The sequence below is a fragment of the Rissa tridactyla genome, chromosome 4, assembly GCF_028500815.1.
Source record: "Rissa tridactyla isolate bRisTri1 chromosome 4, bRisTri1.patW.cur.20221130, whole genome shotgun sequence".
Lineage (NCBI taxonomy): Eukaryota > Metazoa > Chordata > Aves > Charadriiformes > Laridae > Rissa > Rissa tridactyla.
The window spans coordinates 83,287,599-83,312,503 of record NC_071469.1 but is presented as its reverse complement, the minus strand read 5'-3'; the positions used below and the strand labels follow the sequence as shown (position 1 = coordinate 83,312,503).

Sequence of the window (24,905 nt, the reverse complement as noted above, 5' to 3'; positions counted from 1 at the left end):
GTTTAATTCACTTCAAAAATGAACTTACATTAACCAAAGTAACCCCACTGTAATTCTGAGTAAGACTGTCCGCACAGGGGATTTGTGGATTTTAATGAATTCACCTTGAATTCATGTCTTTTTTGGGCTTTGGATAATTTTCTTGACTGTGACAAGTCTCTGCCTCAAGAAGAGAAGCTCTTTTGCCGTGCCAAAAAGGGCAAGACTGTAGCCATTTATTGTAATTCAGGCTGCCTGGCGTTGGCCATGAAGAGCTTGTAGGAGCTGCGAGAGCAGGAGAGGATGAGGCAGCAGGAGGTTTCCTCCGCTCTGCGTGGCTGGGGACGGGGGGGTCCCTGGGCAGCCCAGCCTCCCGCCTCCTCTCGCACAGACCCTGCAGCTGCTGCTGAGGCACCTCCTAACGTGGGCTTTCACCAAACGAGAGCTGTTTGGGGTCAAACACGGAGCTCTGGAGCGGGGCAAGGAGTTTTGCTGGGGCTCTGCTTCTGAGAGCATGGGCTGCCCTCTCCGAAGCCCCGGACTCTGCCGTTGGGTTCAGTCCCTCGGAGCTTCCTCAGCCGGTTTTGGGAAGGCGCTCGGTCACGTGTACTTCAGTTCTGCATCTGCAACACTAAGGTCCAATTCACCGAGGTCACAAATTCTGTGGGGCAAGGGCTGCCGTTGGGCACTGGCGCCGTGCCCGTCCCCGGGCACCTCTGCTCCGCCTGGACTCTGCCCGCGCCGCGCTCATAAATAAACATGGCTGTGCAAATAGAGGTACGGGTACACGGCTGTCTCTATCGCTGGGGAAAAGCAGCCCGTTCCTCGGGGAAGGGGAAATACTGACTCCAAGTGCTGCCCTTTAGGGTTTGACATTTCCATTCCTCATAAGCTGATTACTGATTCATGCAGTCCATACGATGTTTTCTCAAACCGTTCAATCTTTTTTTGGCCTTAAATAAATATTCAGTCCCTGTTCAGGCTTTATTTTTCCCTAGGATTTGTAGAACTAGCACTAGACTTAATATGTGAGAACTCTATGCAACTTTGAGAAAATGCTGAAAGACAGCTAAATGTTAAATACATTACTTTTTTTCATTTGCAGATTTTTCTCATTTAAAAGTTAAATAGATTTGCAAAGCCTAGGACCTTGAAGATCCGCTAATATTACAGTATTTTTCAAAACAATAGTGCTTCCCTCACTCAGGAACAAATGTTAAACTGAATAAAAAGCAGGATATTTAATTGCTTCTACCTTTGGTTCACAGAGTTGCAGTTGTCTCTGTCCTGATTTTCATTTTTCAGAAGGCTGAGCTCTGTTTCGGGGTTTATGGTGAATGTGTGTTGTGGAGTTAAATCGGTTACTAGGCAATAAATATTATGCTCATCTACTTTTTAAATTTCATATTATGCAGCAGTAATAATGCTACACAGCATTTTTTTTTTTAAGTTTTCGTAGAAAAGCAGTTGTCATAATGAAATATATAGCTTTCTTTAAAGGTCTTTTAAGAGAAGTGATAGTTGTAGACAACCCAAAACCAGTGACTAGTTGCTTATAAACCTTTTTAACCCTTTTCTCTTAAGTTGTCTAATTAACATAATGAGGTTAAAGTAAGAGCAGTTGTTTCTAACCTGTATTTAGCTTATAGTTTATTGCTCCTTTTTGGGCCTGGATGAAGGGACTGTGTGCCTGAAGCTTCTTTTGCCAGCCATATCAGTTGATCTAATGAAATACGTGGCCTCACCCTGCCTAATTTTGATCCTCTTTTATAAAATATTTATTTGTGGACCTTTAAAATAAAGTGTCCCTGGCGCAAGGACGTGCTTGTGACTGAGAGGAGGAAAGACTGGCGGCGTGGGCTGAGCGTCACTGTGTCGCACCATCCTGTCAGCCCCCGTAGAAACCATCCTGGCACTGGCACGTGGTGTGAGGTGGGCAGGGGACCGTGCCTCCCCCGGCCCTGCGTTTGACGGGGCAGCGCTGTTTGCCAGCCAGTCCCCCGGAAATAACGGTGTCGAACCCTGCTCGTGGTAAGTTTGCTCTACCAAGAATCATTGGTGAGTCAATGGCTGAGTTGAGGTAAGTCCCCTTGGCTACGTGCATCTGCCTGTGTAGGACACCAGCTACAAAGCCAGACATGCGGACCCTTCTGCCCCACAGAAGCACGTGTGCTCATCTGCTGTGGGGTGGCGTGTGTCCCCCACGTCCTATTGTCCTTTCCCAGGCGAATCTTCCGCCCAGAGATCTTGCAGTGATAGTATTACTGCCTTCCACAGCCATCATCAAACCAATGCTCAATAGATTAAAACAAAAGGAAACATGTCACCAGTGGTCTTTTTTAATCACGTCTGGGATCTGTCATCGTGCAAATCTGGACTATTTAATTGGCCAAAATTGTTTCTTGATTCTCAAAAGCCTTTTCTATATATCATCATCCAAAAGAAAGGTCTGAGTGCTACAACCCCCTTCGCTCGGAAGATAGGGCGGGAGGCTCTGGGGAGCATGGCCGCGTTAGTAAGTCAGGACAAAGTGCGAGGCTGTGCGTAGAGCTGACAGCAGCGCTGCCGCTAACTGCGGTGCTGTGCTTGGCTGTGCCCGCGCAGCCCTGCTCGGGGACAGCGCGGGGGCCGCTGAGTCCAGCCACATGATGGTCTGCTGCTGCCGTTAGGCGGTTGTGCAATCAGGTCTATCTAGACAGATCATGCCACTGCCCTTGATAAGGAAAAGGCATTTTAGGGACAGTCCTGGCATTCCTGGCCACTCCACCTTTGCGGGAGTGCTTTGTGCAGCGTGCCGCTTCACAGCGAGAAAGCAAAGCCCGGGGGGTTTGCAGAGCACCCTGAAGGCACCTCACACCTCGCTTCCCTGTTCCTTTAAGCCATGTCCGATTCCAAACCGCTCCGCAGCCCCAAAACAAGCAGCACTGTCAAACAAAGAGCCTGCAAACAGGGACAGCTCTGAGAGCGAGTTTCATAACCGCTGTCCCCCACTGGGAACGGCAGCCCCAAGCCAGTGAGCCTTGCCAGGCAGATCCAGCGTCTTTTGTCCATTTGGACAGGAGACAAGACCAATGCCGGGCTCTCCTGTAGGGAAGGTTTTGCAGGTCCTCTGAAGCCGCCTCTTGCTGCTGCTGAGTTTTAAGCTCAGGGTGAGGTGTGGAGGGTGTGAAGGAAAAGAGCAAATGCAAAAATCTCTTCCCCCTTGAGAACCTGTGTTCCTCTGCACTTGTGTTGCTTTTCGGCAAAGGAAAAACGTGCCCTGAGAGCGAGAAGTCTGGCTTCTCTGTTAGGGCAAGCACTCATTTCAGGCGAGATTCATGCCGGCAGGGAAATGGTTAGATCCTGGAGAAAGAGCTGGAGCTTTCCTAGGAGTGGTGGGTGAAGCCCAGGGAGCGGTGGGTCTGTGGCCCCCAGTGACCTCCCAAAGACCATTTGGAGATGGTGAGCAGACTGGTGGGACGGCGCTGGCTCTCCCACTTTTCACAGCAGTCACAGCTGTGGATCCATCACATGATCTCCCAACAATGTTCCTCCTCTACCATGAGTTGCTGTGGGTGGCACTCCAGACTGATGGGTTTCCCTGTCCACCCCCGTTCGGTAACTCGCGGCTCCAGCACCCCCTGTGCCCTCCTCGCTCAGGGTGCCTCGCTTCTCACCTCCCTCAGCAGCTCCCTTCCCGGACCCCTGACCCAGCCCCGTCTCCCTTTGTCCATTATTTGTCAGTCACTGTATCTGCCTTCCCCTGGCTCCTTTCGCCACTCCAGCTCCTTCCCCAGCCTCGTCTCTCCTGTGGCCCGGACAGGGCACAGCGTTGGCAGGCACCTTGTCCCACTTGTTCTTCCCCCTCCCTCCTTGGCTTTCATCCGCTCTGCTTTCACATCAGTCCGTCCCCTCAAAGAGCGCCAAGGTATTGGTGAAGGCATGAAACTCCGAACTGGGAAACACCAATTCTTTTCTTTTTTTTTGCTATTCTTACTGATTAAGCAGATGAATTGTGGCAGGTGCGTCTCCGTGGCAGATACACTGGGGAATTTCAGCTCAAGCGGGGCAGGTTTGCGAAGCTGGTGGTGCTCGGGAAGAGACTCTCCGTCGGCAGTGTCAGCTCTGGCTTTGGCTGTCTTGCCTCTGTGCTCGGACTCACTTTTGCACTAACATTTTTACTTTCCACGTCAGCGCCGTGCCCAGCTCCCTTTACACCGGTGTGCTTGCCAACGCGATGCTTTAGCTTTTACCGTGTCCCCAGATCCGTCCCCTGGAGTCTGGCGGGTACCAGCGGGTCTTGGGCAGGGGCTGACGCGGCCGGGCAGGCTGTGCCCAGCAGGGCTGATGCTGAGCTGCTGCAAAGAGGGGGCACGATCTACCTTTAGACGCAATCTCACCATCTTGCCATATCCATGGGTCATGTTTTGCTCAGCTGGCCAAACTCGAAGCAATGAATGGGAACCCCCACCCTGGTGAGACCTGCTGGAGCGCACACACTCGCTCCGTGGGTCAACGGTTTCCTCTTCTGCCATGGGGCGCCGGCCGCTCGGGCACCCAAAGAGCCTTACGCCTTTCAGATTTACTGCCCAAATCAAATGTGTGAACTCAATGGAGTTTGTTTATTTAATTCTGCTTTATAATACTTATTTAACTTGATACCAAGTAAAAGAAATAATCTGGCAAAGACATCATTAAACAGTTTAACAAGGACTGGATGACTCATTTTGTTTGAACAAATGGATTATTTTGCAATCAGACGTACAAATGTTAACCAGCTTTATTTTTAGTTGAAATGTCAAGAGGTCAGAAACAATTAGAGCAACTGTAAGGTGGGAGTCCCTGGAGTTTGTGTTCTGTTGGATTTACACCTTACTAAAATTGCTTTTATTGCAGCTTAGCGACTTACTAACATTTTTCTGATAAGATAACAGGAAATGACTGTGTCGGCATATTTACTGGTAAGAAGAGATTAGAGTCAAACAGAAATGGAGCATACTTTTCATTTTAACAGAACAAGAGCTGGAAGACGGAGAGGACCTGCTTTTTCCTTGCATGGTTTGAAATGCAATGATTGTATTTTAAAAGGAATGTCTGACCTGCTTAAGACTTTCTCATCAGCTCAAAATTCAACGTTTTGAATATCAGCTACAAGCTATTTCACGTTGCAGTTCCTCCTTTGGAAGCTGATTGAGTTTGGAGACAAGAGTATGTGATGTTTAGGTGCAAAGAGCAGCTCAGTGCAGCTTAGCACGAAGACGGCTGCGGGTGCGGGGCAGGCATGGCTGCCGAGCCTGTCTCCAGCAAGGATGGAGGCAAATTCAGGGCAGAACCTTCCTTTTGCTGCTCCTGATGTTGGGGGGGAGATTTACTGGCCCTGTGCAATTACACAGCACAAGGTGGTGGATGCAGCGTCTCGCTCAGCCCGTCCCTGCTGTACCCCAGGCAGCAGAAGCACCACCCGACTCTCCTGCGGGGCCACCGCCTCCCGCGGGGCCACACTGCGGGGTCACCGTGGGGCTCCCAGCGTCCCAGGGAGGACGGGGCCCTGCGGAGCTCCGCGCCGCGCTGCCGGTGATGCGGGCAGTCCCGGTGCTGCTCTACCTGGTGTGGCATCAGCGCCGCGGGCTGCAACGTGCCCGGTGCTCCCGCGGCCATCGCTGCCTGACGTGTGTCTCACCCCAGCTGCAACACCTCGGTAACCCCGTGTTCTCTGTGACAGGTCCGCATCGAGGACGACATCGCAGTGACAGCCAGCGGAATGGAGCTGCTAACGTGCGTCCCACGTACTGTTGAAGAAATAGAGGCTTTCATGGCAGACGGCCAAAGCAGTGCCAAGTCCTTCGACCGCCTCTCCAGCCAACAGCAGTAAACGTCAGGGTGGTACTTAGTCTCACACTAATCAGTCATCGTTCTGATTTCATGCTGCAGCACATAAAACAAAATTTATCCAATTCTTAATAGCAGGAGAGGCAGGCAGGCTCTTAGCGGGAATGATTAATTCATTAAAAATGAAGGTAGAAGGCTTCAGCACTCGATATCCAGGGAATTCAGATGCTGCTGCTCACAAGCAGCCGTTCACGTTACCAAGTGCCACCTAAATAACCCGGCTGCAGTGTCAGTGGGGCTTATACTTGTGTCACATCCCAGCTCAGACATACCTCGCAATTAAATCTGAATTTTGATGATTGGGACTCTTTAAAATACCAAATGGATTATCTGAATGCTGCCAGCGATTGTAACCATTGAAGTCCTTCCTTGAACTTCATCACAAGCACTGCAAAAAACACAGAAGAAAAATCAGCTGTACTCGGTGGACATAATGACACTTATATTTTTCTTACGGATCTTATTTCAGTGTCAATGGAGTAAGCAGAATCAAATTTTTATTAAAATTCATCCTTGGCATCATTTATGGTCACAACTTTATGATCATTATGGTCTTCTGCCCCCATTCCTGCTTCTTTACCTGACCTTTCTACCAATTTGTGCTCTGGAAACTTTGACCCTTCGTTAGCCAGATTTCTCTGCTCTGGGCAGTGGGGATACTGGTCCTTCACAGGCAGCCCGAGGCCTGTTAGATTTGTCCATCTACTTGTTCCTCGAAAACAGAGGTTGCTCTGCGAGCCTCAGAAATGGCAAGAAGGGAGTACCTCTGCTGCAGGGCTCGGGGTCGTCCCGCAGCGTGTGCTCTGCAGAACCATAGTTATTTTTAGCTGCCCAGCGTTAGCCGGTTCAGAGTGAAGTCATGTAAGTTTTATTTGGATACACCACAAACATATTAACAATGATCATAAAATGACGTTCCATTCATGCAAGATTTAAATTACCCAGAAAAGCCTTTCTTTACTGAGGTGTTCATCAGCCTGCAGGAGAATAAATATATTTCTTGCATCATAAAATAGCACTAGTTGCTGTAACTACATAAAAATAATCTTGCTCAATTCTATGAACACATCCAAACTCCTGTTTGGTCGTCGGGCTCCATCGCACAGTTTGGGGACAGAAGTGACAGCGGGACATCAGGGCCTTTTGGGTGTCCCCACTCGGCAGACGGGGATTTCCCCACGGCGCAGGTCGGCTGCCGTGGTCCCCTCGGTCCCGTCGCTCCCCTGGAGCTGGCACGGTGCGGGCGGTGGAGCGGCTGTGAGCTCCAGGTGCCTGCACGCCCCTGTCCCACACAGGGTGTACAACACAATATGGGCTTGGACGGTGTCAAAACTACCGTGTTACTGTCTTTGTGCCCCCCACCTGGGACTGAAATAATTTCCTTAAAAATTGTTGAATGTGGCGCTCTACGGAGAGCTCTTTTTGCTGATGGGGTTGATCTGTGTGACAAGAACCTGGCTTTATTCCTAACAGCTTGGTGACCCGCTGCTAAATAGGAAACTGCAGGTTGGGGACCAAAGAAACACATTGTGAAATAATGCAGGGCACTTCACTCCTTGTGTTTAGTGTCATTTTATTAGCAAATGAGCCTATTTACCTTTTTTGAAAGGTTGCTGGTGTTGGTTTGTGAGAGGTAAGTGGGGGAGGTCTCGTGGAGGGGAAGGGCCGAGGGGAGGGTGTGGGGGCAGCGGCGCCAGCGCTGGCTTCTGACCCCTGCGGGGACAGCGGGCTGCGCGGCGCAGGAACGCGGGAGCGTCGCTGCTGCTGCTCTGCACCCGGCTGCCCCTAAAACTCAGGAGGGTTTTTGGGTGCGAGCCGGTGCTCGAGGCCTCAGGCTCGCTCCCGCCACATCGGAGCACTCGGAGCTCACCCGCGGGATCGCTCCCTCCTTGGGGCACTCCGAGACCTGCTGGTGCTTGGGCTCAGTAGCAGTTACTAGTTTAAAGTAACACTGCAGATTTTCAAAAAAAGAGTTTTGGAATCGTTTCAAGGAAGCCATAACCCCATTCTCGTTAATAGGCCTTTCCCTGGCTGTGATTAGCCTTGGCAAACGCGGGGCTCTGCTCCTGTGGAACAGGTCGGGCAGTCCAGCACGGCTGCGGCAGAGCTGGGTCTGCTCCGGCATGTACCGGGATCAAACCCCAGCGCCGGCTCTGGGGAGCCGCCTGCTCTCGCCTTTCGCTTGCCCGAGACCGGGATTCGCTCTGCAATGGTGCACCCTCTGCCATTTGCCTTCATAATCGGGCCTGGGAACTTGGTGAATTATGATAATTTTTTATCTACTTAAGCAAAAAGTGAATTAGAACTTTTTTCTAAATTAGCATGGAGGGGGCAGGGAAGTAAGCCTTTAAAAAAAAGGCAAAGTGATATTTAGTATACTTAAAATGTATTAGTGGGAGGAAAATACAGTTAGGGCAAACTTTGAGTACGTGAGGCTATTTTAGGCTGTTAGCAAGCACCCAAATGCCTTTCCCCTTGGTGCGAGCGGACTGGACTAGAGTGGCACCAAAATACCAGAGTGCGTTGCGTTGAGCAAGTTCATGTGCTTGGAAAGGTCCGAGCGCTGGGGACCTTTCTAATGGCCACAGCCCGCGGGGTTGGAGCCCCTGGGTTTATGTGCCAGGCCCAGGGCGCTGCAGGGCTGGGAAGGGTGGGAGAGGCTCCTGGTGCCCGAGGGGCTGGAGCAGAGCCCGTCTCTCCGTGCTGCAGCGACCGGGAATGAGGAGCTGTAACGCGCCGCTGTGTCGTGACAGGCGCTGGGTCCCATCACAGACTACAGTTGTTTTTAAGAAAAACGTGTCAAAAGAATAATCTTAACTTTTATAGGCCTACACTGAAATTTTCTTGTGTAGGTGTGTATTTATTCCAGGCTTTCTTTAGGAAGAAGAGGGAATCGCGGGGGTCAGCAAGGTGCGGGTGTTCTGTGGCAGCAGAGGGCTGGGACTGAGGCGGTTTCTTCGCTGTCACAGGCTGGGGCGGGGGGGGACGCCTGGCCCCTGCCCTTGCTCCTGGGGGCTCCCAGACAGCTCTTTTGGCAGGAGTGGGCTCAACGCAACAGACTGACCCCTTCCTCGCAACAAAACGCTCACCGAGGGTACATTTAAACTAATAACGCTATAATCTCGGGTCCGTGGCCTCACCTATTCAGCTGATGTGCTGCAGAGCCTACCTGCTGCCCTGGGCACACAAAGCCGAGTGCGGAGACGCTCAGCCGGAAACGTCATTGTGCAAACAAATGACTTCTCATAACTCGGTGGCTTTGTTTTAACCAAGAAGGAAGCGGAACTGGAGGAGTCGCCTCCAGAGCATCAGGAAGAGTATTACTCCCACGCAAAGAGACGTAGGAAACCATTCTTACCAAACTCAAATAGCAAAGATTTGGAACCCTTGTTGTGGTCATCGGGGGGACGCCACACCAGGCTGTCAAACCGACTGCAGGCAGCGGGACACAGCCCACCAGGGAAGAGACCGGCTCCTGCCAGTCGCACCAGCAGCACACAGGTAACAAATGGGACGCTTTCAGCTCATCTTCTTCCTTTCAGTTTTTGGTGTTCTGTTCCTCCCTCTTCTTTTGATTTTTTTTTGTTAAATCAGGAATTCAGACAAAGCTGTAGTGAGTTTCTGATTCTTTCCATTGAGCAAAAACCCGAGTGGAAGACAGGAGTGGAGTCTGCTGCGCTGCTCTCCCAGAGGTAACTGTTTGAGGTGGACACCTCTGCACTTGAGGGAAATAGAAAAGGGACCAGAAAAATTAAGCCAGCGTTAGAAGCAAAAGGTTTTTATTAGCTTCTAGTATTTCAACCCTACCTACTTAAGCTGCAGCTAGAACCAAAAAACTATCTTTGTAAAAAGACTACCATAATCCAAAACAATCCATAAAAGTTTTTCGCATGTATTAAAAGTTTAAATTCAAAAAGAACTTTTCAAGGTTTCATTTTCTAACAGCATCTTCATAGAGATAATATCCAGGTTCTTTTCCTAAGTACAGATACAAGGCAAACAAGCATCCTACAAAATAATCTATGGAAAAAGGTAGTGTAGGAGGGAAATTAAGACAGTGTAATAATCCACTAGCCAGACACACAGGTTAAATGTAACACAACCATACCATCAATGAAATATTTAAAAATGAAAATAAATTAAGGTTACATCCAAGTTCCTGCTTTACTTTTATTGTTTAAATCCTCAGTATAGTACATACCACTGCATTATGGATCATGGCAAAGAGCACTAGCATTAAAAAAGTTGCTATAGAAAAACTTTTATGAAAACAAAACAAGACCAAAGATACTCCTTCACACAGCTGTATGATGGCTACCGAAATTCCACTGCATCACTTATTCAAATGAGGGCCATTTATTTTCAAAATCACCGTGAATTTCTGTAAGATCTTGGTTGCAAATCCGACCAGCCATGAAAATGGAGATGAACGTCAGCCTGAACGGATGCTGTCTTACCCTCTTCATTGCTTCGCCAGCCCGCACATTCTGTTCTCCCTGGTGCCTGCACCCCAGCAAGAATGCAATTTTGCAGAGCAGTGTTTTGGTAGCATTTTGACATTTTCTGAAAACCAAAATCTTGTTCTCATAAGGCCCCAGTCAGTACGTAAGCAATGTGAACTCAGGCTTAAAAGGCTTTGTCAGTGTGCTGCTTTACCTCTCGTACACCATGCGTCAGACTCAGTTGCCGTTTGAAAGCCAAGTGCCTGTATAGATCCTCATAGTATATTGCTATTTTTCTAGCAAACATCAGTAAGCATCCCAGCTCACTATTACTACACCCTCCCCATTAACTCTAACTGGACAGGAAAGACGTAAGTGGTGCTTTATAGAGCTTGCTCTACAGATTTACAGTATTCCACCAAACAGGAAAGCAAACACCCTCCCACGGCCTTTGCAGTTTTATCATATGTAATGGAGAAAACAATGGGCTTAAATACACTAAAAGGTATTTAAAAGGCATTTTACCCAATTACGAGTTTCTGATACTACAGTGAACCATCCTGTTGGATTCCTCCCATTATGCAAACTATAAGAAGGTAAGTGAACATTTCTGTGAAAATGCTATTTCCCTAATACTAAGCTCCTTGTGGACGATGAGTTTAGATCTGTATTTATTAGATAAATCTTTTAGAGGAGAAAAATATTTAAAACGAATACCCTAAGCAGTTTCTGGTTTAATTGTATCAAATCTTCAGTGTTAAACCTAAAAAGAAAATCTGCACAAAATGATGGTTAAAAGAACAGAGTTTTTGCTTGGTTACTGCACGGGCATTGCAGACGAGCTGCGCCTTGAGAGTTCATGTCGTAAGGCTGCAGCCGTGTCTACTGTCCATTGTTTTCTGGATTTGTTGTGGTGGTTTCAGTGCCAACAGGTTGCACGTTGTCTGCAAGGTTGTGCGCATGCTCGAGGAACAAGTCTTTCAGTACGCTCAGCTCCTTGGTCAGGAGCTTAATTTTTGCCTCTAAGCGTTCATTTTCTTCTTTGAGCTGGTTGACCCTTTGCAGCGTGTCTTGTGCTTTCTGCTTGCTTTTTAACCGGCTCTTTTTCACTGCCATGTTGTTTCGCTCTCTGCGCTGACGATACTCATCACTGTTTCTATCCACAAAGGAATTCTTCTTGCCCTGTTTGCTGGGAGGCACAGCTTTGCCTCCGCCACCAGGACTGACGGGCACCAGCTGGGGAACCTGCTGCAAACCACTGGTGTGTGCCTGGGTGTGAATCACGCTTACTCCGTTGGCATCTGTGGCGGTGTTCTGTTGGGATGTCTTGCTCATTTGGACAGGCTCTTCTTGGACACAACAGAATTTATTAGGAGACCGAAGACACTTCTGTTTCTAGAAGGTGTTCCCAACAGGTCTTCACATGGATTAAGGGCAAGGTGAACCTAGAAGGAAAAAAAAATGCTATTAAAGGTGCTGGCTTCAGCTCCAGTCTTATACATCCCTGGTGTTAGCATAGGGTACTGATGGTACATCTGGCAATAACACATCGCAACTGTGCTGGAAGTGGACGAGCTGCCAGCTACATTTCAGAAGCCTCTCGAACGTATTTGGATTGGAAGGGACTGTTACTGGGTCATCTAGTCAAGCTGTTTGCATTGTTCACTGGCTTTACTCAGTTATTCCAAAGCCTTCCCTGATGGATGGGTGTCTAGCCTAGCCTTGAATATCTCCAGTTTCACAACCTCTGTCTTGGCAACAGGTTCCACTGTCTAACTTTTCCTCCAGTTATATAATTGTCTTAATTTTCAGACTGGAGTTTTCCTTCTGCAGCTTAAACCTATTAACAGCCTGACTCTTGACCAACAGGAGTACTTGGTCCTTGTCCTCTTCAGACCATCCCTCTGGGTGTATGCACAGACAAATTCCTCCCCGGGCACTCTTCTCTAGAGTGAGGGTGCTCAGGCTGTCCACCTTTCCTCAGCCATCGTACAGTGCTTGCTCTTGAAGATGATGTCCAAATGGATGACTGTTCTAGGTCTCGCTAGTACTAAGCGGAAAAAATAATCTAAGGAGAAAGGTAGTGTGCTTTGAAGGCTGTGACTGAGTGACATTAAAGAAACCCCCTCAACCACAAGCAAGGTAAGGCAGGCTAAGCCTGAGTAGGTGGGACAGGAAGGCAGGGTGATGGCAACTTGAGAGTCACTACGTGGCAAAGACAGGGGACTGTTTGCCACCTGTAGGTGACTCGTCCGCAAAACACGTTCCCCTGCTGCAGCTCCTGCACCAGTCATTGTCCGCTCTTCTCTCCAGCAGACAAACAGGCCTGACGAGCAGGACGGCCTCTCACCTGACTCACGTTCTGCTGCCGCTGAGGTCAGCCTGCTCCTGACCCTACTGGTGGCACAAAGAGGACTCCACCAGAGCTGCTGCAGGGACACGGCCCTGGCAAGGCTAACAGCTGCTCCCCTTCTCTACCCACCTCATGGGATGGCCTCCGAAAAGTCTGGGAGAGAAGGTTGGGAGAGAAGAGGGGAAGGGCAACAGGATTGTTCTAAGTTCCTGACACGCCTGCCTACGGCTCCAGTGAGAAGTACTCCGTGATCAGTCAAACGAGCGTTGATTTCCTGTCATGTCAAAGAAGAGTCTATCACTGGCATAAAACAACCGTACTCCAAGGTCACACTGCGGGGCAGCGGGGCAGCCCTGGGCCCTGTCACGCACACGTGCGGTATCGTACGACTGCTGTTCACAGCACCCTCTGTGTCCCCCTTGAGAGGACACGTGGGGAAGGCAGCGGTTGCAGGTGGTGGTGGGCAATGCCCTGTGTCGGCAGGGTCCAGCCTGGGGTCATGGCGGCATCCCTGCCAGCGCAGGGGACAGGGACTGCGCTCCCGCATCTCGCTGGTGGATGGATGGCTGTGGTGAGGTGTTTGTACACGAGCTGCGGTGTGTCACTGCCCATGCTAAATCATGGCTTCATCAGCTGTTTGCTGTTCTTGTTAGTGTGTTTTCTCAGCCGTCTGCCTTGCTGTTTTAGCTTCCACTAGGGGTATCATTAAAAAAAGGTTAAAATCCTACTGTCTAGATCAATTGGAAATTTTCTTCCATAATGAGGGAGCCAGAACAAGATGCAGCTGCAGTGTGGTTCAGTACAATTCATGGAAAAGCCTAGTAAGTTTGGCTTCAGTATTATTGCAAATTAACATTCTCTGTCACCGAGAAGTCTTCTCAGTTAAAACCAGTGAAGACGACGAGTGAGTACACCCACACCCCTCCCATCAAGAAATCTTTCCATTTTCGTATCTCAGGGAGGAAAGAGACCATCAACTCTTTCTGACATCTGCGTAGCTAAAGCTATATACATACACGTCTAACCTTTGTATTTAGTATTTTCCCCATTTCAACTCTTAAAGCAGCTTTTGCAAATGACATTTAAGTCTTAGATTCTGCCCAAATAAGCAGTTTGGTTCAGCAGTTAATCTGAAGACACAGCTAACAAGATGTCACTGTGCACAAGTGCCCGACTGGCAGGGCCAGTTGTAGGAGCTGTGCATGTGTGACCGCACAGACGTTTTTAGTCAAGATGCTCCTCTCGGAGCATATACCAGCTTTGTCTCAGCTTTATTTTTAAACACAGGATTTCTGTGGCCCTCAAAGAGTACAGAGCTCCCTTAGATCACCCTGACAACTGAATTTTTCCACTAATTTTTGTCATCCTGTCAAAGTCAGGCAGAATGCTCTCCTGTCCCCTCTATTTCAACACGTTACCGTGCTTGCTGACTTCAGCTGGACAGCCCAGTTAAGCGACCCACACCATTTTCACAACCTGCTTTTTGTGCTTCGTGAGATTCTACAGAGGAAGGGGTGGCTCCTGCCCCCAAAGGCACCCCACCCAACATCTAACAAGTTTCTTCGCATTACCAGGTTCCATGTGCTGTTTCTCTCTATGCTATTGAAACTATTTAATATTGCTTTAACATTCTCTTCAGATCTCTATCTAATTCCCCTGTAATTCAAAGGAAAAATTATTTGTTCCATTAAACCAAACTTTAATGGAATATTTTAGTTGGGCGGTACACAGATGTGAGCAGAGAAGATGAACCGGTGTCACACCCCTCAAGCAAGTGTTCGAGCCCTGCTAGAACGCATCTCCCGCAGTTCCTTCCCACTGCAACTGATCTGCGTTTTATCAAATAGCTATTTTGTGAGTGAGACACACTCTTACCTGGGAGAGATGACACCTGGATTCCTGTCCTGCTCCAACTAGTATTTATGCAAAGCAAGTAGCACGAACTACTGCATCACAGATAACCCAGGAGTGCTAACAGCTGAGGCTTCCAACTGATTTTTCCCCCTGATTATTTGGAGGCTGGATCCCTATTACCAACTGTCTGTTCTTCAACAGAATAATGAGGGAAGGATATCCCAGATAGCAACTGGTGCTGTGGGGCATCCTCCAGGGAATACTGCACAGAGATACAAAGGCAGCAGGTAGGAGAGAGAGGGAAGGGTGAGGGACCGCGTAACTGAGAGAGGCAGGGAGGGTAGGGAGGCAGATGGGGCTCCGAGTTGGCTTCTCAGACACAGTGCCGTACAAAGGCTTGCTGCAAACAGGTTGGCTCGTTGAATGCCAACGAGCATCGCGGGAGGCAGCTCCTCCGAGAGCCAGACGAGTTTCCCAGCATCTTGTTCCCATAAAGCTGCTCACTGGCTCCAGCTCCGCAACAGCCCGAGGCTGGATCCACCCAGCACATGGTAGTGCTTCCAGTGGCCAGTTAGAACTGCCTTGTTCCCTCCTTAGGCCACCAACTGGCCACCCAGGACACCAACTGGCCACCCACTACAGCAAAACAGCTGGTAACTGGAGGTGTCTTCTCAAGCAGAGAGATGCTTCTTACTGTCTGACAGTGCTCCTTGGGGGCCACAGACACTCCCAGGCAAATCAAGGCCTTTATTATCTTTGCTTTCACAAAAAAAAGAAAAATTAAAAAAAAATTAAACTTCCAAATGCTTGTTTTGGCAAAAAACAAAAGATGTGTTTTAATTTGTTAATTAAATCAGTATTTTTTTTTTACTCAGCAGCAAGAAATACAAAGCGCTTCTCTCTGCTCGTCTTCTGAGATGTGACTTGATTCCGCTCGTCCCTCGGGATGACTTTACTGCCCCGAGTCACCCCGCTCCCTGGGCTGGTGCCGAGTCGCCCAACCTGAGCAGCACTGGCTGCCGCCCTTCCCTGGGACTGCGGGAATGCCCCATTAGGGCCTGGATCTGAATCCGGATGACCCGGTACAGACCGACAGCGTGAAACTCCAGGTGTATTTGCCGAGCGCGGGGAGGGCCCGCAGCCCCGTGGCTCTGCGGGCTCGCAGGCCAGTCGGCGAGGGCTGACGGTGGCTCTCAGACGCTGAAGGCTTGGCAACAACTTTCTTGGGACTTGGTAGCTCAAACCAACCGTCTGTTGCCACAGCTGACAACATCACTTCCCCATATTTTTCTCAGAATCTCCATTTTTTCCACACACCTCACAAGAAACATGCATTCCACCATCCTTAATAAAAAGTGCTCGGGAGCATCTAAAGTATGCGATTTAATTGCAGGCCAACAGCGCTGATGACAGCGCCACAAACGATCCCAGGCGCCAGGATCACTCGGACCCTTTCTTTTACACTGGAACGGAGATCGCTATTTCTGAAAAGTTTTTCCCAATTCGCGTTTCCGTGTCCTCTGCCGAGGCGTCCTGATCCGCCGGGCCCCGCTACCGGCCAGCGCTGTCCGTCCCCGCGGCCGCCGGGCTCGGCCATCTGTCGAGACACCCCGAGCTCCGCCGAGGCGCTCGGGCCGGCCGACACCGCACGCCACCGGCGGCCTCCGAGCGCCGCTGGGGGACCCGACCCGACCCTCCCCTCCCCGCCGCCTCAGTGCCCGGAGGCGGCTGGGCCCGGCCGCGGCCCCGCTTGGCCGGCGGCGGGGCGGGGCGGCCCGGCGGGGCCCGCAGCCACCGCGGGGACCGGGCCCGGCCCCCCCTCCCCTCGCTCCCTCCCTCGCTCCCTCCCCGGGGGCCGCCGCCCCGCCCGCCCCGCCCGTGCGGGCGGCCAGCGCTGCCAGGCCGTGACTTCACCGGGGGAGGGAGGGCAGCCGGGGCCGCCCGCCGATTGCATCATACGCTCCCATGCGCGGCGCCCGCCGCCGCACGGCGGGAGGCGGCCCCCGGCCCCGGCCCCCTCCCGCCGCCCCCCGCCGGCCCCGCTTACCTGTGGCGGCGGGAGCGGGCGGCGGGAGCGGGCGGCGGCGGGAGGGGCCGGGCCGGGCCCGAGTCTCGTCCGGTACCGTGCGGCGCGCGGGCGAGCGGCGGTTGCGACACCCGCCGCTCCACCCGCCCCCCTGGCCAATCGGCGCCCGCCCGGCCGCCGAGGTGATGCAATCGCCGCCCCGATTGGCAGCCGGCGCGGCCAATCAGGCCGCCCGCACGCTGAAAGGGCGAGGCCCCGGTTGTTGTGGGGGCTCGCGGCCGCCCCCGGGCCTGCGCCGCCGTGGGGTGGGGGCACCCCCCACCTTTGTCCGCGGGGCGGCCGCCACGCTCCCGCCGGGGGAGGCCTCCCCTCCCCTCCCCTCCCGCCCCGCGGCCTAAGGGGAGGCGCATCGGGCCGGGCCCGCGCACCACCACCCCCCCGGCCCGTAGGGGAGAGGCCGAGCTCGCCGGTCCCCCGTGGTTCCCCTCAGGGGCAGCGCGGGGGTTCACCCCGGGCCGGCCGAGAGGGAGGAGGCGGCTCCCGACCCCCAAGGCCGCCGGGGCCGCGCCGTTTTCCCGGGGGTGGCTGGCACGAAACCGGCCGGTGCCCCGCGGGAGGCGAGGTGGATCGTGTTGTGTTTCTGCACTGATTGGCATCTCTTAATTGCCTGGGCTGTTAATTAACACCTGGCGGTGTATTTCCACCTCAACCTGGCCGCCCTGTGGTTTGCCTCTGTAGGATGTTGTGAGATAAGGTGGAAGGAATACCAAAGTCATTGAGTAAAAATTTTAACTGTTCTCTTGACAACAGAAATTATGGCAAATTCCTAAATTTCAGAGATTATTAGTTAATTTTCCTTTCCAAACATAGCTTTAAAAAAAGCTAAATGCTGGCAGATTAGGAAATATCTACATGATAGAGTCACAGGAAGGTTATGCACTGATGCACAGGTATGTTTGTTATAAAATACTTCACTTTTTGTAGAGAAGAATTTTTTTTGGCCCTTAATATTTTCTGGGCACTTTGGTTCACGTCACTTTAATTCTGCTTAAAGAATTGCAGTACGAACATGTATATGCTCACACTTCTTTAAATTGTATGTGCGTGGGATGTGTTTATAGCTCTTTGAATGGGAAGTAAACGCTTCAATAGAGAGGTGTGCCTATTTGCAGTGGGCAGTTCTGAAAATCCCCCATTTATGAGGTAAGCGAGTTTTGAACAAGTTAAGGTGTACGGGCAGTGAAAACACTAGTGAGGAAAAAGTAGCTTTTGTTTAAACCAATCCATATACTACTGCAGTTTAGCACGTAGACCTGCTTGGGAAACATTTTATATCTGCAAAAGTGAGAAGAATCAGATTTGTAAACACAGTTGCAGAGCTTAGTAATGTGGATATAATGATTTGCTGGTTTATGGCTGGCTGATGTTGTGGGGGGGTCTTGTTGTTGTTTTTGTAAAGCCCTGTGGAAAATCAACTACATTTGCAGAAGAATTCTGAGGATTAGCCTGGGCAAACAGTTTTGCTCAGCTCATTACCACGAAGATACTTTTCCTTGTCAGTCATCAAGTATTTGCTTTAACATCTCTAATGTTTTTCTGTTTCTCAGTTGGAACTGTTACATTTTCTGTGACAATGACTCATCCGTTTATAGCTAGAGCGAAATTCCAGGTAAGCATTAAACGTTATCCTTTGCTCACAATAGTTAAGTAAGTGTGTTCTCTTAGAGTGCTCGCCTAGGATTTTACAGCACTTTGTGACCATTCATTCATTAATCCTCATCAAAGACAGCTGAAGAAAATAAAACGTAGACTAACTTATTCTCACAGTCTGATTATTTTAAACATTAAAGCTCACACATAATTCCATGCACATAAGGCGCTCCAGCGCTTGGTTGGCATTATATCCTATTACAGGAAAACCATCACACGGTGCACTTTAGTGTTCACAGGATAATTTTTTTGCCCACAGCGTTACAGTAACTATAGAATATGATGGAAGCGATCTTAAAAAGTAATCACAGAAATATATGGGCAACTGCTCTTGAGATGTGGCATTGAGGTACGTGCTTTCCCCGCGTATTTCCAAGTTCCGTGAGCTGTGCGGTAGCTCTGGAGTTGGGCGCCCCGAGCAGGCTGGTCCCTGCTGGTATGGAGTCCTCTTCACCCTGATCCCGGACGTGTTCCTATAGTAACAGTCTACGTATCGACTACAGATAATATTGTAATTATGTCTCACTTTCACGCACATAATCCCGTCTCATGATTTAAGAAGTTATCTGCAGCCTTCCACTTACAGCGTGGAAACTATTTTGTCGCTGTTTGTACCATTTCTGTTGTGCCTGATTCCACTGTTTATGCGAGTTGCCTCTGTCTTCATGGGCAATTTTTTCTTTGTCTTAAAATAAAAACCATACAAAACACCCTTTAAACCATACAACCTAGCTTTAAAAAATGTGGTTTTCTGGAGGCATTCAGTTCTTTGCCTCTGTTTCCCTCCTGGATAAGCCTTCACTGGATTTTTTTACTTCAGGCTTGCATGTTTTTGTTAAAGGTTTACTTTTCCCACATGATGCCATTGGGCAGTTTTTCCCGCTGGTCTAACATCCATGCCTTTGAATTCTTCTAGATGAGAAGTCAGTCACTTCCTTTCCAGTGATTTAGAGGAGAGGAAAATAAATATATTTGTATATATATTTTACAAGTGGAAATAAATAGGCCCCTTAGGTAAAAGCACCCTACTCGAAGCTGTGATGTGCAGTGTGTTAATGTATTTGAGGGTAAATGCACTGAACTATAACAAAATCAAAGCTTCTCTTGGTAGCTGCTACCCCTATTCTCTCAACCTAGATTTGTTCAAAACTGGATAGAGAGACTCTCTGGATATGATTGCATTCCTTATGATCCCCAAGCAGGTGACATTTATTCAGGAATATCCCAGAAATACTAAGTCTGTAATAGAGGTTTTCCCTAATCATCTTATTGCAAACCTCCCTTCTCTTAATAGCCCTTGCATTTTGGTATTACAAGAATTACTTTTCACATTCAGGACTGACCCGCATCAAGACCAAAATCCTGTTGTTAGAAATCTAAATTTTGCAGAGCTGAGGTTCTAAAAGCTTCAGAAAGCAGAAGGATTGCTGAGGTTTATTTATCAGGAATCTGGATATGTTTTGAAAAAGTAAAATTCAGAAAGAAAAAGCATTAGGAGTACCTCTGTCTATTGTTTTGGAAAAGCTTATATTTGTTAAGCACACAATTTCGGAGTGTTTTTTCAATCCGATGTAATAACTTAAATGGTAGAAACTTGTTTATTAATAGATGATTTGTCAGAGGTAGCCTTTGTGCATAGGTAAAGAGAAAGGAGAGAAGACATTGCTTAGTGGTGACCGCTATTTCGGTATCGTACTTCTAATTCTAGCACTGACTCACTATAGCCTTGGAAAGTTGCAGCGCTTTTGTTCTAGAAAATACTAAGTAAAGAAAGGAGCCATTCTGTTCTAATAGCAAACATCCATTTTATTGTAACACTGCCTGGAGTTCATTTACAGGAAAAATGCAATGCCTTTGTCCTTTCTCGCTATGCAGCTAAAAAGTCTTGCAACTAAGTATTTCCAGTTTCTAGTTCTGCATCTTCCAGTACTACATCCCTTATTTGCAGTTATCAAAATATTAAAGTTAGCCATATATGTAGAGTTACTCATACTGGTTTCTGAAATGAGATTAACTAAATTACCTGGGCAGAATGAAGGGAATGTTTCTTAAATGGAGGTGGACAAAAGAAACAAATAGGCAGGTGTTCCTGGCCCCGCACCTTCAGCAGGCCATTGGGTGACAGCAAAAGGAGTCAGGCTAACACAGAACTCTTACACTGTCAGAGAAAACTTATACATTGATGACAGCTTTTACTAGAAACCCAAGCTGTCACTTGTATAGGTGTGACATGCCACACTTCTCTCCAGCTACAGCTGTTCCCATTTCCCCCACAGATTTAAGTGGGGGATTGGTACTTCGTGCCTGATGGACTGGTTTCATCTAGGTAGAATCTGCCTTCTGAGATTTAATTCCTTAATTGCTGTATTTTCATTTCATGCCATTATCAGGAAGTTAATCAGGAACTCTGAGTTAGCACTTTTAGAATTAGCCAGCTACATAGGGGAAGGTGTGCCTGTTTTTGCAAGTCTCACTTTTCTGTATATTATTCTGGCTAGTAGACTGAGTTCTTTAAGAGTCACATATCAGAGGCTTCTCTTTCATAGCTGCAAAATACTTGTTGATGATAAAATTTGGGTTTTCGTGATACTCTTACCCAGCCTATGCTTATCCCTCATGCTGTCAGGAATATGTGCTTCAAGCCAAACCAGCTCAGGTTCTCCAATACTGCTGTTTTGCTTCACAAGAAGATACTTTGATCTGAGCAGCGTACCACTATGGCAGTGACCTCCTCGGGGATTTTGAGGTAGGGGACCATCTCAATACCCCCCAGTAATCCTTTGCCCTCTTGGGGCAATTCTCTGCATGTAAAAATACTGTCACAAAAATGCATGCTTTTTCAAAATTTAACATATAACTACACCCCTCCCTTCACGGTATTCCAGAGGACTTCTTAGAAGGCAACCAACATATTCTAAGCACATAAAGATGACCGGATACACTTTAGTGTTCAATAGCCACAAGTCCCTTTGAAGTGAGCGAAGCAGCTGGGGTTACTCTCTGTGACCTTCTATAGAAATATCAGAACATGGAATTAGAAGCTTTCTTGTAGGTATTTGAGTTTGAAAACATCCAGTGTGTCCCTGAAGAATGCCTGGTCTGGGAGGAGGCTGTAGGTGTGTCACATTACCCCAAAGTGTTCAGATTTCTGGAAGAGCATCTAACGAAAAGGGGAAATGCCACATTCCTTTACAGTTTTTTACAGGATTTTACAGTTTTTTATCAACCTGTGTTTGTGTTTGAGTGTTTTCTGGCTTTGCTCTGATGTCTAGTGGTCCAGTTAAAATTCATACAGCCATTGCTGTGGATTTCACTGGGGCTTGGCTTGAGTTTTGTCTGAACTTCTTCAGCAGTCATACTAGACAATGCAAACTGTGAGTCTTCTGGTATCTAGAGAACGTGACAGGGATTTGTAGACTGCCACTGATCAATATTGGGGTTTGCTACCACACGTATGCAAAATGTTAGGCGAGGTGAGGCTGCATAGCTAAGGACGAGTAAAAACAAAGTGGATAAATGGATTGAAAGGAAAATGCTATGTATCGTGTGTGCATATGTGAACGTATAAAATCTGGTTCAAAAGAGACTTGTTAGAACTGAACAAGTCTGAGCGAGAATTAATGGCCCACACCTGGGAATAAGAGGTGAATTCTCAAGTATCCAGGTTTAGTAACTGCCACACCTGTCCTATATTCCCAAAAGCATAAATGAGGTCTGCAAGGATTTAGATAGCTTAGCTTCTGAATGCACAGTGCCGTGGCTTTTTTCCAAGGCATCATCAGTCACCGCATGAAAATCCCCACCCATAATTACTAGGGCATTATTTGTCACGGGGTATACTCTAGTGAAGAACTTTACCTTATTCATATCATATCAAGAAGAGTAAATAGTTTTAGGCAGGAATTTTATCCAGACTTCAAAATGGTTCTTCAGAACAGAAGCCTAAAATAAATACCCTTCAAAAAAGCAATTAAATTGGAGAAGCATAGCTCTGTTTCTTCTTCAGTCTCATGGTGTTGGGAGAATGAGGACACAAACTTCTTTCTTATCAAAGGCTTTATTATTCCCTGCAACCTATATGACCTCTGCAATACCGTAAAAAGCTCAATGAACAGCCACTTGAAAAGAAAAAAGAAACTGAGAGGTTGTCACCTGGCAGTGGATAGTCCACCTGGTGGTTTACTCTGCCTCCCTTGCGTTCATAGGAATGAATAGAAAATGAGTTAGTGATGCCTGGCTCATACAAAACATGAGGGAGGACAGTTTGAGAAAGTCTATTGGCAATTAACAGCCTGTCTGTTATTGACCTCCTGCTCTTAACATCTAGGAGAATTTTGTGCTAGATAATCAGTGACAGCGATACCTTCGTCAGGCAAGTGGAGTCTGCCTCTTGTTGCCAACAGGAAAGGAGAGAAGTGCTTACCTCAACGGTGCCATCCTCCTTCCAAAAAGCTGGCTCTCTCCATTTGGTAAGTTAACTGCTTTTTCTTTTTCTGCCTCCTGAAATGGAAGCATATTCCAAAGGAATAGTGGGGCACAGCACTCTGCCCTTTGGTTCTGCGTACCTTCTAACACAGGATAGACTCCCAGAAGGACAAAGCAATTACACTTACACTTGCAGGCACCTGAATATCTCTGTCATAGTGAATTTACCAGACAAAATCTAGCGTTAGATTTCCATTGAATTCAAACACTGCAGCCAAATTTGTAGAAAAAGATACTTTGGTAGCATGTCCCAGGGACAACAGCGTCACTAAAGAAGGGCTTATCTGATTTTCTCTTCTCTCAGCAGTAACTATACCAGGTTTCTCTCTGATAGTCGGGAGAAGCTTTGTGCTCCCTCCATGCCTAGCCTGTCCTTTGAGGTCGTGTTTCTGCACCTCACTGGCCTTAAAAACCAAGTCAGCAAATCTCTGTACAGAGGAAACTTTCCTCATTCTGAGTTGTTTAGCCACTGTGTGGGGTTTTTCATGCATCAGGCATGATTTATTTGGTTAGAAGTTCTTACACAATTAAGATACCAATTGAAATTATCAGGAATTTTGCCTGAGGAAGGAATTCAGGATCAGCAATATTACAACAAAGTTGGTGTTGGTGACTTAGAGGGAGAGGAACGGCCTATCTGTGAAAATATGGGACAAAAAAAAGTAACATGCAAAGGAGAAGTTGAGGGGAACACAGAACACTTTTCAAAACATACTGAACCTGCTCTTGTAGGCTCCCCGTGCTGCATGTGCACTGGCAATCAAGGTGATGCCAGCAGCCACTTGGCAGAGACCGACACTTACTCTATTAAAGCGTGGTCGCTTCCCTGAAGACTGTTTCTCTACATACCCAGTATTTGCTGAACATACATGTTCCAGGGAGGACTTTACCAAGGTGTACATAACCATAGAAACCTTCAAAGTGTACAACGAATGCGGTAAAAGTCACCATCGTTTGTCTGGGTTTTGGGGGCCCTCCTCCAGGGAGTACAGGCATTGCTTTGAAGTCACCCACAGCTCTGGTGGAAATGTGGTTTGGCAGTTGGAGAAAAGGACTTTGCTTACCAGGAAATGAAATTCTTTGAGGTATGTTGTTTATGTGTACCTTCACCTCATGTCCGTCCTATTTTTCTTTATGTGTAAAGCCCTTTGACGCTGTGGGACAGAACAGAGGAGCGTAGCACGGGTGCTGGCCTTTTCCTTGCCGTGAACACCATGCAGACAGGACGAGCACGCAGGGGGGTGTGTGCACTCCTAGCAGGAGTACGCACATACAGCCGGTCCTGGAGAACTCCAGCTGTGAGAGCCTACCTTACTGCTAATAAGCTAACAAGGGATGCTCTGCTAGCTGGTGCCATAAGTAACTGGAAAGCCTTGGGCACAAATGCCAGTGCATTAGGCACAAAAACTTTATAACAAAGTATTTCATTTGTGAAAATGCTGTTTTAACGTAGGGACATTACTCAGCACTAGTGTATGGCATCAGGAGAGAATACTGCGGCGTGTTCTGGAACAGTCTGTATGTCTTTGGCTTTCATTGTGTGTAGGCACACTACCTGTGGCCACAAGTTTAGTGAGCGTTCAGGCAGCTCTCGGGTACTTCATCATACCAGCAGCAGTGGTAGCTGAGCTACAGGAAAATGGCAGAACGTGCGTGTGTTTGTTTCTTTCTGAGTGTTTTTAAATAGATTTCTGGAAAGATTTTCAGTAGGCTTAAAATTCGATACGTGTCACATGTTCCGATACTCTACCATCAGATGGATTTTTTTTAGCCCTGACCAAAATACGTAGATCCAAGCACTTGAAGTATTTCAGTGCTGCAGGGGCGGTTTGAGTGACTAGCTCCAAGCCCACTGAAACAAACAGGCGAGGGGCACTGGGGCGAAGCCTGCCTTCCTGAAGGCTGAGTTTGTGGTTGATGTGTCAGAAGATCTGAGCTTTACCTGCGGCATTTCCCACAGCTGGGACATTTAGCCTTTTCTCATAAGAGGGACACAGATATTTAGGGTTTGATTGCACCAGTTGTTGCATAGCCGGTGGAATCAGCAGCTGAGCTTGCACAGCTATGTACAAGGGGCAGCTGTAGACCCACCGTGTCTTGCACTTCCGTAAAAAAGAAGGAAATGGGACCCTCAAACTTTTATCAATGACATGCTGAGCTGGGTAAGCGATGTTTATTTCAGTTTATT

The 24,905-nt window shown here is 48.3% G+C and overlaps 2 protein-coding genes across 2 annotated transcripts in view; one reads left to right on the top strand and one right to left on the bottom strand.

Moving 5' to 3' along the window:
- The window catches only part of PEPD (peptidase D), a 133,430-nt gene extending 127,061 nt beyond the window's left edge, over positions 1–6,369 (top strand). The window contains exon 15 of the mRNA XM_054198808.1: positions 5,681–6,369. Within this exon, the coding sequence (XP_054054783.1) occupies positions 5,681–5,830 (150 nt within the window). The 3' untranslated portion in view covers positions 5,831–6,369. The remainder of the gene's footprint in view (positions 1–5,680) is intronic.
- A 3,240-nt stretch (positions 6,370–9,609) lies between these two features.
- On the bottom strand, positions 9,610–16,702 carry CEBPG (CCAAT enhancer binding protein gamma). The gene is made up of 2 exons (XM_054199437.1): positions 16,544–16,702; positions 9,610–11,734 (listed from the first exon to the last, which is right to left on the bottom strand). Exon 2 carries the CDS (start codon positions 11,622–11,624, stop codon positions 11,172–11,174), a length of 453 nt encoding a protein of 150 aa, XP_054055412.1. The 5' UTR covers positions 11,625–11,734; positions 16,544–16,702; the 3' UTR covers positions 9,610–11,171.
- Between the last annotated feature and the right edge of the window lie 8,203 nt (positions 16,703–24,905).

Coding starts and splice junctions, on each gene's coding strand:
- CEBPG (XM_054199437.1), bottom strand. CDS start 11,624: ATGAGCAAGACATCCCAACAGAACACCGCCACAGATGCCAACGGAGTA.